This window comes from Seriola lalandi, unplaced genomic scaffold (assembly GCF_002814215.2).
Source record: "Seriola lalandi dorsalis isolate HSWRI2012SDOR001 ecotype SW California unplaced genomic scaffold, Sedor1 jcf7180002054934, whole genome shotgun sequence".
NCBI classification, from domain to species: domain Eukaryota; kingdom Metazoa; phylum Chordata; class Actinopteri; order Carangiformes; family Carangidae; genus Seriola; species Seriola lalandi.
The window spans coordinates 726,022-738,989 of record NW_019525486.1 but is presented as its reverse complement, the minus strand read 5'-3'; the positions used below and the strand labels follow the sequence as shown (position 1 = coordinate 738,989).

Sequence of the window (12,968 nt, the reverse complement as noted above, 5' to 3'; positions counted from 1 at the left end):
AAAATTTCCTGCTCTCCCTCTCTCTCTCTCTCTCTCTCTCTCTCCAGTTTACACACCGACCATGGGCTCTGTGGGTCCCGGCTCAACGGTTCTCTTTCTCGCCTCCTTGGTGGCTCTGGTCGGCGTCTCTTCCGCGGGCTCCGACGCACCCCGGGGAGTCGCGGTCGGGTTCGTCTTCGACCCCAAAGCGAAGTGCGAGCCGCCGTGCGAACACGCAGGAATCTGCATCCGCAACAACACATGCTTCTGCTCCAGGGGCTATGAAGGAGAGACCTGCCAGTATGGTGATGTTACAAACCTTTTGACCACGTTTATTTTGAAGTGCATTTAGTGTGTAACATGTTTTCCTTTGTTAATTAGGAAAAATATACGGGAAAATTAATCGATTAATCGTTTTGTCTGGAAATGTGCAAATAAGACAAAGAAAAGCATCAAAGTCCTTATTTTGAGAAGCTGGATCCAGAAAATGTTTGGGATTGTTGGTTGAAAAAAATTACTTAAACAATTCACTGGGTATCAAAATAGTTGCCAATTATTTATTTTTCGACCGATTAATCAACTAATCCTTGCAGCTCTATATCATATGCTTCCTCTTTAAAGTGTGTTTTCATGTAACTTAAACCATTTTATTGCAGAATTTACATCACAGAGATTCATGTCAGCGAAAGCCAGACATTGCTCTACCTTGATGGGAAAAGCACATTTATTTCAAGACATAAAGAGGCTCATTTCCAAATGAGCAACATTCATGTACACTTCTATAAGAGCGAGTTATTTTGCTACTGATTTTTAAAATTTCTTAAATAAACACTTAAAATCATGTGTTTCCTGTGTGAATTCAGCCAACTGTTATCCCAAATGTAAGAATGGAGGGGAGTGTCTTCGCCCTGGAAAATGCAGATGTCCTCCTGGATTTGGAGGAAGATACTGTCACAAAGGTAAGTGGGTTTATTTGGCGTGAACTGTAAATGAAATATCCAGTTGGTCCAACAGTTGTTGACAGAATCAGTGGCTGTGTGATTTTTTTGGGAAGATTCAGAAAGCATTTTTTCCCTCTGCTCTTAATGTCGTACATTTAACTTAACTCTATTTTCTTTCCTCCGTGTGATACAGTAGAACTACAGCCATACATTCCAGTACGCAGCTGTCCCTCTTTACCAGACATACATCAGATTCCTTCTAACCTCCGGTCAGAAAGTGGAGCAGCTGGATTTTTCCCAGAAAGTAGTTCAGTAACCTTGGAGCTAAAACTTTTCCACTGGCTCAACCTTTACATGCTGTTATTAAGCGAATCTATCAAGGCTGTAGTCACCAAGGAGGACAGTAATGTCATGTCCTGAGTTTGGGGTTTATACCAACCTGTGAAGTTTATGCCATGTCACTACAGTCAAAGTTATGTAGTGAGTTTTTAAAGGATGGTTATTATGTGACTCTTTATGGCAAAAACATAAGTTGAATCAAAATAAAAGTGATTTATCTCCCTGGAGAATTCTTTGAAACAGTTTCCAACTTAAAGGATTTACCTTGAGACGCCACAGGGGCGGGCTTTGTTTAATCCTTGCCTTTTTCTAAGAAGATTTCAGGATAATTGTACCTTTTCGTGATTCTAAAAAATGTATAAAAACATAATAACCACCAATAGACATATGCAATTTGTGACAATGGGTTGTTAGGAGGCATTGCTTCATGTAAGGGGTCATGGTTAAAAACACAAAGGGCAGGAGACTGATTTACACAGTTGCGCAGGAACAGGTAATTTAACAGGAGGGTTGCCTATAGGGTGTTAGGAATCATGACCAGGTTCTACTTCTACATGAATAAAGTATCTATCTATCTATCTATCTAAAATCAATGCCGTCAGAAACCACGTGAAGACAGGTATAACTCTTTGATCAACATCACTGCTGACAGGTGTGGTCTGTGTGTGTTTTGGCAGTGACGTGTGATGCAGGATGTTGGAACGGAGGGGAATGCACCGCCGTCAACGGAGTGGCCAAGTGCATCTGCCCCTCGAGCTGGACCGGCTCAAGATGCCAAGAGGGTCTGTTTATAGCCGTATCTAATTACCCTATTAACACCAAAGGTCAAAGTCATGGAGCCGGTCTCCCAGCTGGAGCTTCATCAGCAGTAGACTACTAAAACATTTTCTCAGGCTTTTTGACAGTGGAAAGCAACATTCAGAAGATCAATCTATCTTAGTGGTTATGTGTGATATTTAAGTTTTACAGCTTGTTCATGATGATTAAGACAGTAGCAGTAAATTACAGTTTAATTTCTGCTTCACACATGTTTTAAAGGGGCGGAGCTTCTTCTGAGGCAAAATGCACAAGTTCACTCAACAAAGACTTCAGTGATTCTGAGTAGGGTCTTTGTGTGTTCACTCTGGAAAAGTAAAAATACATTTTACTCAAAGTAGACAGTATGAAAAACACAACATGGTTTTTATAGTTACTACTGATGCAAGCTATTCGCCCACAATGCAATGCATAAATGAAAGGAAGTAGCTGCCCACAGCTGGAAAGATACAGGTGATACAGCTCCAAAACAATGTTGGAAAACAAACTGTCTCATTGGGAAGTTTATATGGTGAGTGGCACACACTGCTTAGAGCTAAATGCTAATGTCATCATGCTAACATGCTGATGTGCAGGTATGTTCACTATGTTCACCATCTTAGTTTAGCATTGCTAACGTTTGCATACTAGCACTAAACACCAAATGCAATAGGGTCTGACGGGAATGTCATTAGTTTTGCATGTTCATGGTCATAAACCAGAGTATTGGACACACTAAAATCATGACTTGATGATGGCACTGAAGGAAAAGTTTCAAAATCAGACAAAATCAATGTATTTTCTGTTGTCTAGGTTAGCCTAGGTAAGCCTCTGGAGCAGCTCTGCCTCCATCACATATTTGTAACTTGGTATAAAGCTCAGATCTGCTTCCTGGCATGCTGAGAATGTTTCTCTATGGTTTGTTTCCATGCAGCAATTTGTCCTCAAGGCTGTAGGAACGGGGGAATCTGTGTGGCTCCAGGAATCTGCAGCTGTCCGGAGGGATGGCTGGGCGGGGCCTGCCACACTGGTGAGTTAAATCTGGTCCCAAAGACCAAGTACTTTCATATGCATCAATGCACTTTACAAGCATGATTTCTTTCGTCTCTCCTCTTCCTCTCCCCCTCATTCAAACTCTTTTCAGTTTGGTCTTAAATCCCTGTGAACTGTCTACATGTCACTGAGAAGACTAATGGTTCAGATATCAGTCTGCCAAACCGACAAGAATGATATAAATTGTACGTAGGTGTTTATTGAAGAAATTTTACAACTCAGTGTTTTTCCAGATGTGACCAAACCCAGACATTGAAACACTTCTCACCTCTGTGGCCAGTTTCTGGATTTGTGGTGTGAGGATTTACAACATCATCAGTTGTAAATCCTTCCAGTCACTTCCACTTTCTCAGGTTTCTACAGATGATTAACACCTTTTGTTGTTGTTGTTGTTTCTGCCTGTAGCTGTGTGCACACAGCCCTGCCTGAACGGAGGGAAGTGTATTTCTCCTGACAAATGCCGCTGTCGTCCCCCTTATTCTGGCCCACGCTGCGAGGAGAGGAAGAAGTCTCACTAGTGTGACCCAGCTGGGGTCAAAGGTCAATGAGGCCCAATCAGGGACCGAGGACAGTTATATTTTGAACATTGGTAGTTTTTACATTTTTTTTACCACATGATTTTTCTTTTTTAAGAAAACATTGAACCTGTGTAATGTTCTCATTTGACTGTACAAACATGCTATGTACTATACTGTAATTTGTGTGATTAAATGAATAAAATACTGAATTGCATGTCTTATCAAAGCTCATTTAACCAAACAAAAGCACAGAAATAGTACATTATTTGGATTTTGTCAGGTTACTTGTACCACAGTGTAATCTGCTGCTGATAAAACAGATTTTAGAAAACATAAATCCAACAGGTGGTCGTTACTCTAATACACGTTTAGTATCAGTGTAAATATATAACGGGTCATAACTTAAACGGGCCTGATCAAACAATATATTCAGAGCAAATCAGATCAAAGCAATAAAGAAAAAAACAAATGCAATTTTTGTTAAATTGTATCATATTTATATTAATGTCTTCAGTCAAATAGAAATTAGTGATGTGAAGTAGACTTTTTATTTTTTTGATTTTAGACTATTTTATTTTTCTCTTAAGTGAGCCACAAACAGTGCACATCAGTTTGGTAAAAGTTAAACCAGGCTATAATTTGGCTAAATTACAAAAAGCCTAAACCTAAAAGTTTGCTGGTAATAACCTACATTGTCATTTACTTCTTCTACATGATACTGTGCAGTAACACTCGCACATCTGTATAGAACCTCTGCTGATGAATTGAACAGATGTGTGTCACTTGTAGCCTTGAGGTAGTGATATACAGGGACAAAAAGACAAGTGCAATACATCGAGTCCCTCTGGTAGCATTCAAATGTGCACAGAGCTACACATGCCAATATCCAACAACACACACACACACACACACACACACACACACACACACACACACACACACACACACACACACTCATACATACAACTTGTGGTGCGCTCTTCTTGCTTTGTGCATTTTGTAGCTTCTTTCTCTCCACGTCTCTTTTCTCTTGCATCATGCTTGTGAGGCCTGTGAAGGTGTAGAATAAATTCAGTAAAATTACATTTCACATACCACATTTGATCAACACATTCAAGGTGATTAATGTCTTTCCCTGGTGAATTACAGTACCACAAGCCCCAGTTTGCACCTCATGTATTAGTGTTACATTCAAGTCACAGAGCTGAGCATCAGTGTCTCTGAAAGATAAATACCCAGCAGATTTTTTGAAAAACCCAGGAGCTCGTTTAACATCACTGATCACTGTTCTGAAGGTATTTTCTGAATCCTCAAAGACTCCTCTCACCATCTGGATGAAAAAACACTCCATCTGTTGCACGATGAGAATTACTTTTAACCCCTTTCCCAAGATGCAGCTCTCTTAAACGAGCATCTGGGTGTTTCAAACATCACCAGGTATTCATCTTTCAAAGAAAAAGCGATGCTTGGATACAGCTGTAACACTAATACATGAGAGGCACCTACCAGGTGTAAGGGTAAGGCGACGCCTCGGAGATGACAAACCCTTCAACCCTGTTTAGTGCTTCTCCCACTGAGCTACACAGAGCCATGTGCTGTATATGAAGTGCTGACCTTGACTGTGCAGGTGAGGCCTTTGTAGCCTTTCCGACAGTGGCAGTAGTCAGGTAGGACACACCTGCCTCCGTTCAGGCAACGCTGTTTACAGACCGCTGAGGAGGGAATCAATATTAAAGGATTCTTTACACAGAGTAAACAATCGAGATTTATGATTCAAAAATAAATCAAAAGATGTATATCCTGTAAAAATACTCACAATACAAACAAATAAATAGCAACAACAATGATAAAGCTTCAGGTAGCTACTGTAACTTCACTCGAGTCTCTGAATTTCTTCGCTGTTTTATCATGAATACACTCACGTGTTTGACACTGAAGGCCTTCCCAGCCACTGGGACAGTGGCAGGTGTTTGGTCCAACGCACTCACCACCGTTTTTACACTTTTGCAGACAGACGGCTGCAGTCAGAGCAGAGAGGAAGAAGTTAGCAGTCTTCATTAGCTTGGCCAATGATTTTAGCACAAAACCTATAACACTGTACCTCTGACTCGACTGCACCACCCAACGCCAAAGATGTTGTAAATGATAGTTTTACATTGGTAAAGTATAATATATAATGTATCTTGGGAGAGATAAACAAAATAAAAATAGCTATTCATATTGAAAACAGTGAAACAAGCTTTCAGAGGCTCAGTATCTTTTCGCTGACACTCATTATCTGCATTAGAGTGGTGACTAGTTACTGAACGTTGAATTGCTTAGATGTAGATTTAGTGTTTCTGGTGACTACATGGGATGAAGAAGGTAAAATCATCTTCACTGCAACGCTCACCTTCTGCTGTGTGATAGAAAATATTGTATTTTGCAAATAAAGTCACAGTGAATCAGCATTTACACAGTGGGACACACAAATTTGGCCTGTGCACAAGTTCTTGCAAAGTTCAGCAGCAAATGCTTTGCTTTAGACCACACTTGGTAAAGTTAAAGTTAGGACTATGGTTGGGGGTCAGGGGAGGGACAGGGTAAAAAAAGTCCTAATAATTCACAGAGCATCTATTATGTATGTCCGTTGAAACAAGATGCCGAAGTGGGTCGTAATGATATAAGGAACCATTCATGTTTAATCTTGAAATGCATTTACACCTGCTCTGCGAGACATAATGAGGAAATCACTGAAGACACAAGATTTGCTTGAATGGAAAGTACAATGATTGATTTAAAATTGTTTAAATTGTCAAATTGAAAAAACGTCACTTATTTCTAATTATTTAAGTCACTGAAAAAATCTTAAAATGTGGGGAAAGCTTAAGAGATCTGGAACCAGCATTAAATTAACCGACCTTTGACCTGAACAAGGCTGAGCAGGTTTAATGCTTGATCTTAAAGCTAAACGTGCAGACTGCACACACTGTATGATCCTCATATTACCTGCGATGTAACTGGTGTGTATGAATACATGGAGTCACTCACGTATGTTACACCTCCTCCCTCTCCATCCTGATGCACAGGAGCATGTGTTGGGTCCCACACACTTGCCTTTGTTCATGCACATCGGCTCACACACACCTGGAACACATTTTTATTTTATTGTTTTTCCCACCATATTTATTTGAATTGTGAACTGCCAGTTGCAGGGATTACTTCAAATAAGCCTGCACTCAACTATATGCAGCCGGTAAACTTACTTACTCTTTTGACACCTTTTTCCCGTGTAGCCTTCGGGGCAGGAGCACACGTTGTTCCTCATACACTGACCGCCGTTCTTACAGGGCGGACTGCACACAGCTGAAACACACAGCGACACTCAACTGTGGGGACTTCGAGGGGCATTGAACACATGGAAAATAGACATTTAAATCTGACAGCGGTAACACTGACCACATTTTTTAAAGAAATATTGACATAGCCTCCAACGTTCAAATGTCAAACAGAAGGAAAACAGAGGGAATACTACAGTGATTGTAAGTAAAAGGCATCATGTGTCTCCTCTCAGCCATCACCTCCTGTTGCTCTTAGCTGGTGTATTAAATAAGAGGAAAGAAAGCTCTTAAGCTACATCTAGGTCTGTGTGACCTGGCTCTGACCTCTGACCTGTTTGTGTGGAGGGGAAGTGAATAAATCTGCCTGCAGGGATCGCTGAATAATCACCATATTATTAGTGAAAATAAACCTTTAGTACTGCAGACTGCTTTAAAATCTTTTAAAGGGTAAGTATGCTGATATCTGTGGAGAAAAATTGCTGATATTTCTGGCAACATTCCCTCTTTTTATACGAAACACAACAAGAATTAATTTTCCCTTAATTTCATTCTCACCTTTCAAAGATTCTCCATGAACTTTTCATCAAAACCCAGCTATTTAAGTCTCAGTGGTCTAACATATTATTAAATGTAAAACATCATGTGCTCAAAAGATTTAACAAATTAGCTAAGAATGACAAAAAATATATAAAATAGCAATACACTGATCAGAAAGGGACCTCCATCTTATCAGAGGTGAAGTGATTGTATCAGAGTTTCAATATAAAGCCAGTAACAGCATCAATAAATGTCTTTAACGCTGTTTGAGGCTCATTAACCACCTCAGAGATCCTTCTTTGATCTCACAGTTGTTGAAATGGAAACAGGCTCCATTTAAAATTCAAAGTTTCTGTACAGCTCACTCTCAGAGGTGGAAGAGCAGAGAAGTAGAACTTGTCCCTGTGATATTTATTCATGACCGTCTCACCAATTTGACACTGAGAGCCATAGAAACCACTGGGACAGGCGCAGATGTTGGGCTTCATGCATGTTCCTCCATTCAGACAGACGGGGTGACAGAGAGCTGCAGAGGGAACAGCAGGCTGCGTTTAGATAAGAGTGCGCGCAAGTTTTGTGCCACCTGGAAATGTGGTCTGAGAAAAAACCTTCGAAATGTTGTACCTGAGTTACACGTTGGTCCGTACCAGCCGGGTTTGCATCTGCAGACGTCGGGTGAAACGCACTCGCCTCCATTTTCACAGTGCCTGTTACACACCACTGAGACAGACACATGATTGTTACGCACACTCCTAAATGAAAAGACAGAAACTCAATCAAATGAGAGAGAGAGAGAGAGAGAGAGAGAGAGAGAGAGAGACGGCATCACAGCATCAGCAGGGGAGACACAGAGTGTCTGCTGAGCTCTGCTGGTTGGAGACTTCAGACACTGACTGCAAAAAGATGAAAAATGTGGACTCACCATATCTTAATTACATTTGGTCCTCTGAAACTAGGGTACACAGTTGTATGTACATACAAGTTTGCCCCCCCCCCCCCCCGGGCAAATTATGTGTTTTGTTGACTTTTGAAGTGAAAAGAGGTAAATACAACCCCTGCAGCACAAACAGACATTTTCTATTTTTTCGCTGATGAAATAAAGTCAGTAACAGTGCATTAACAGTGTCTGTTTGCTGCAGGGGGGGGATTTACTTCTTTTGCATACAGCTGTATATAAGGCTATAAGTTCTCAATGGTTCATCTGATGTAAGTAAATGCTCCCAAACTAAAGGAACAATTAAGACAGTTTGGGAAATACTTGTTTCTTGCAGAAAGTTGGATGAGAAGATTATATGAAGCTCCAACCAGCAGCTGATTATTTAGATCGGAACGGGGGAAACACCAACCCTGGCTCTGTCTGAAATAATTCACCTAGCGGCTTCTCTGCAGCTCAAAACATCATATTTCGTTTCTTTAATCCATACAAAAACAAAAAAAATCTGCTGGTTGTCTGTCGACTTTACCATGGCAACAAGACTACAAACAAATGAAAGAGTTCGGGTAGACATTGACTGCAAAAAATTGTTAGTGAGCTTTATAGGTATTGGCAGCCAGATGTTTTTAACTTTGGAGACACCCTGGCTAGCTCTTTCCCCCTGATTTCAGTCCTAATGCTAAGCTAAGCTAATCGGCTGCTGGCTGTAGCTTCATGTCATCATACAGATGTGAAATCCAGCTCTCAGAAAGAAAAGCAAATTAGCATAAACTATCCCTTTAAAGTCAGTACTGTCAACTCACGGTCACTGTTTAACGTGCTGAAACACAGAATCAGTACCACACTGTTCACAGGCTGCACTGTTGTTACCACATCACAAAATGTTTCACCACGTCAGAGTCATTTAACAACATCTCACTGATTTCACATCTGGGTCCCACGTAGCCGTAGGGGCAGGTGCACAGGTTTCTGGCCAGACAGGTGCCTCCGTGCCGACAGGGCGGATCGCAGCTCGCTACACGCCGACACAGGGTTGTAAACAACACAAAAAAAAGACAAGACGCTCGTCGGTATTTTGTGAGCAATGTGTGCTGCCAGTATGTCGGACAGGTGTGAATATGAGCTCAGATTACCTTCCTCACAGGTGGGCCCTCTGTAGCCTGCAGGACACTCACACACATCAGGTTTCACACACTTCCCCTGGTTCTTGCAGTCGGGTCGACACACAGCTGAGAGAGAAGAGACGTGACAGCTCTGATGAACATTATGAGCCGCTGAGGTTAATAGGACGAATCCTCAGTCGTGGTTTAATAGTAACGCGTCGAGACAGCGTGCGGAGCACTCCAAGGTCTGCTCTGCTGAAACGGTGTGTGGGCTGCAGAGGTTCACTGGAGTGTGACACGATTTAATGAACTGGGTTTCATTAAACAAATCGCCCTCTGTCCACCCTCCCTCATTCTCACCTATGTAACAGTTGTATCCGGTGTAACCCTCTTTGCAGGTGCAGGTGTTTGGCAGAGAGCACTCCATGTTCCTCCCGCACTGATACCTGCACACAGCTGGAATAAATCACAGGTTTATTTTGAAGGTGTCTATCCATCATGGGGTGACTGTACACTGCTTCAATGTGCACAACTACTGTACAGAACACTGAAGGCGAGATTAATGCTGAATTGATTAATAAGCTACGAATCAACTAAAGCAGACACATTTACACATCATTGTTTATTGTTGATGCGTTGTTTGTATCTTGACCCTCATTAGAGAAAAGAATTATCTTGGGCTACATCAGTTTTTACCAGTCTGATCTATCTGCTGTGATCATCTTCAGATAAGTTCAATATTAATTTCCGGGAGCCTTTAATTAAAGATACCAATAATTTGGAGGTTACAAATTCCCAAATTTGAGGATTTCCTGCTTTTGCATTTCATAGTGTAAATTTTGTACGTTTCATGTTTCTCTGTTGGTGAAACAAAAATAAGCAGATTTAAAGAATAATTTTGGAGCCTGCAGACATGCAGTAGACATTCACCATTACCAGGAAGTCACTACCTTTACATGTGACCCCGTCCCCGGTGTAACCGTACGGGCAGCGTCCACACCTAAAGGACCCGGTGGCGGTGGGCTCACAGGGAACGCCAGGGAAGCAGGGAGAGTCGGCACAGGTTATGCGGTAAGACGGAGGCCCCCATTTGACCCCAGTGGTGAGGTCGGGGGTCAGCTCCACCCCACTCGGCTGACCTCTGAGGACAGTGGGAGCAAACACTCTGGCTGCAGTTTGATTCTGTGGAGTCGCTGTGGCCTTCCTGTCCGAAGAGGAAACTCTCCTGGTGGTGGAGATGGTGGCTTCTGGTCTCGTCCTCCTGTCAGATGTTCGTCTGGGTGAGGTGGGAGATGATGATGAAGAGGAGGAGGAGGTGGTGGGAGTCATTTCCTTGCTGGGATTTGATCTGGTAATGTGAATATGTCCATCTGCTCCGTTGGCGATGGTTCCCTGCCCTGTAAAACACTGGAAGTTAGAGGACATGACTTAAAAAAATAACACTAATATAGTTGATAAAACACTCAACACTCAATCAGGCTGCAATGACAGATTTTATTTGTTTGAACACACAAGTAATAAACCTACTTAATTAGTCAGAAAAATAAATATTTTTAATTTGTTTTGGGTTTTTATTTTTATTTTACAATCCTATCACAAAACATTCTGCATCACAGGAACAGTATTCAACAACAACAAGCTCTGTTAGAGTATCCGGACTCTCCCTGGACATTAAGAAAAGAGATGTTTGCTTTAACTCTGTGTGTCTGTGTGAAAAGTTTTAATTAGTTTTCTTTGGATTAAGAAGCAATGTTTTGTTCTTTGAAACATAAATGATTCATTTGTAATATTATTGTGTGTCCCGTGATGTAATTCATGATTCATAAAATTTTCAAATACAGTATTTCACAACTGTATATCCTGCCATAGCACACAACATGGTCACTGCTGTCCTTTCATCAGCATCCTCACCTGGCGTTGCGCTGCATGTTCGTCCGTTTCCATGGAGACCAGGAGGACAGGGTCCACAGACGAAGCCTGCGGAGACATGGATGCTTTCAAAACACTGAACCCCGGGGTGACACGGCCTCCTGCTGCAGGGCGACCCGCCCGAGGGTTTGGGCTTCAAAGGAACCTGCGGTACTCTTGGCGGTGTGGTCCCCGCTTTCGCAGTAGAGTCTGTGTTACCTTGGAAACGAAAAGGATGAGAGCAAACTTTAAATGAACGACGAAGAATTTTCTTATCTATGTAGGGAGCACATCAATCCTAGAGATCGGCACCTTATCCTTTAGCAAACGAAAAAACAACTGATTTTCAAAATAAAATCGACTTACGGGTGCAGTGTTTTCCATCACCACTGTATCCGTGTGGGCAGACTCCACAGATGAAGGAGCCCAGCGTGTTGTTACAGCTCACTCCAGGGAAACAAGGCTGAGAGACACACTCATCTACATCTTCTCTACATGTACGGCCTGAAAACACAGGAAGCACAAAGTGGAATAATGTGAGGAAACTCCACAACTTACAAAAAAATTAAAATTAAAATATGCAAATATATATATATATATGCACCTGTCATTCCAGGTGGGCAGAAACAGGAGAAGGAGTTGGGGCCGTCAATACAGCGGCCCAGTCTGCAGGGGTTGGGTTTACAGTCATCAATGTCCACCTCACACCTCCCCCCTCTAAATCCATCGAGACACACGCACAGGTATTCCCCGCTGCCGACAGGGAGGTTGACGTTGGTCACACAGGAAGCTCCGTTCAGACATTCGCAGGAACGCACAGACACCTGGGAGAAACACACTGCTTTAGTCTGACTCGTTATTTGGATGACACCAAATGACCAATGTCACCACCGGTTTGTGACTTAAAAACAAGCAGGTACATGGACGTATTTATACATGTAAACAAACAAAAGAAACAGAGGTGGAAAGCAACACTTATTGCACAGTAAGTGAAATCAAACTCATGATAAGTACACAAATGAACACTCTGAAACTAAAAGTAGGTTTACAGAGAAAAACATTTTAGCTCACAGTTGCACAAACTATTACTGTACAGTTTATGCCTCTAGTTTAATTTTCATAGTATAGTTTTGCATAGTTTTTGCATTTAGTCAGTGCACATTACTCGTGTGCAAACAGGAAATCATACAAAATATCCACAATGATGCATGTCATTCAAACAGTGACTTTAAGCTGCTACTGCAAAAAAAATAAACTTCATAAAGAGGAAGGAAATCACACATTTTGTGAGTTGTTGTTATTTAACCACCATCAAAAGTTTTTGTGAATGTTTTGCAACTATCAGCAGCTCCTCTATTTCCTGTGTGCGTTTCAGTACAAACTCAAAACCTGCTTAGAATTAGTGACACAGCACCTTCAGTAGAAACTAAGGCACCGTCAGCGCCCTCTAGTGGGAGGAAGCAGCAACGACATCAACAGAGAACCAAAGACCATGAAAGTCTCTTGACCAGAGGTTTGCTGCTTTTGGACCCCCCCCCCCT

The 12,968-nt window shown here is 41.8% G+C and overlaps 2 protein-coding genes across 2 annotated transcripts in view; one reads left to right on the top strand and one right to left on the bottom strand.

Annotated features, from left to right (window-relative positions):
* Positions 1-16: 16 nt before the first annotated feature.
* Positions 17-3,839, top strand: seraf (Schwann cell-specific EGF-like repeat autocrine factor). The gene is made up of 5 exons (XM_023393386.2): positions 17-284; positions 843-938; positions 1,937-2,041; positions 2,989-3,084; positions 3,513-3,839. The coding sequence occupies exons 1-5, from the start codon at positions 62-64 to the stop codon at positions 3,623-3,625; spliced, it is 633 nt and encodes a 210-aa protein (XP_023249154.1). The 5' UTR covers positions 17-61; the 3' UTR covers positions 3,626-3,839.
* A 260-nt stretch (positions 3,840-4,099) lies between these two features.
* Positions 4,100-12,968, bottom strand: part of vwde (von Willebrand factor D and EGF domains) — a 26,429-nt gene continuing 17,560 nt past the window's right edge. The window contains exons 18-31 of the mRNA XM_023393434.2: positions 12,032-12,251; positions 11,794-11,931; positions 11,431-11,646; positions 10,470-10,916; positions 9,880-9,975; positions 9,550-9,645; positions 9,336-9,431; positions 8,107-8,202; positions 7,913-8,008; positions 6,875-6,970; positions 6,656-6,751; positions 5,548-5,643; positions 5,240-5,337; positions 4,100-4,675 (exon numbers count right to left, since the gene is read on the bottom strand). Coding sequence (XP_023249202.1) covers positions 4,661-4,675; positions 5,240-5,337; positions 5,548-5,643; positions 6,656-6,751; positions 6,875-6,970; positions 7,913-8,008; positions 8,107-8,202; positions 9,336-9,431; positions 9,550-9,645; positions 9,880-9,975; positions 10,470-10,916; positions 11,431-11,646; positions 11,794-11,931; positions 12,032-12,251 — 1,902 coding nt within the window. The 3' untranslated portion in view covers positions 4,100-4,660. The remainder of the gene's footprint in view (positions 4,676-5,239; positions 5,338-5,547; positions 5,644-6,655; positions 6,752-6,874; positions 6,971-7,912; positions 8,009-8,106; positions 8,203-9,335; positions 9,432-9,549; positions 9,646-9,879; positions 9,976-10,469; positions 10,917-11,430; positions 11,647-11,793; positions 11,932-12,031; positions 12,252-12,968) is intronic.

Coding starts and splice junctions, on each gene's coding strand:
- seraf (XM_023393386.2), top strand. CDS start 62: ATGGGCTCTGTGGGTCCCGGCTCAACGGTTCTCTTTCTCGCCTCCTTG. Junction 285..842: donor AGGAGAGACCTGCCAGTATG/GTGATGTTACAA, acceptor GTGTGAATTCAG/CCAACTGTTATCCCAAATGT. Junction 3,085..3,512: donor GGGCGGGGCCTGCCACACTG/GTGAGTTAAATC, acceptor TTCTGCCTGTAG/CTGTGTGCACACAGCCCTGC.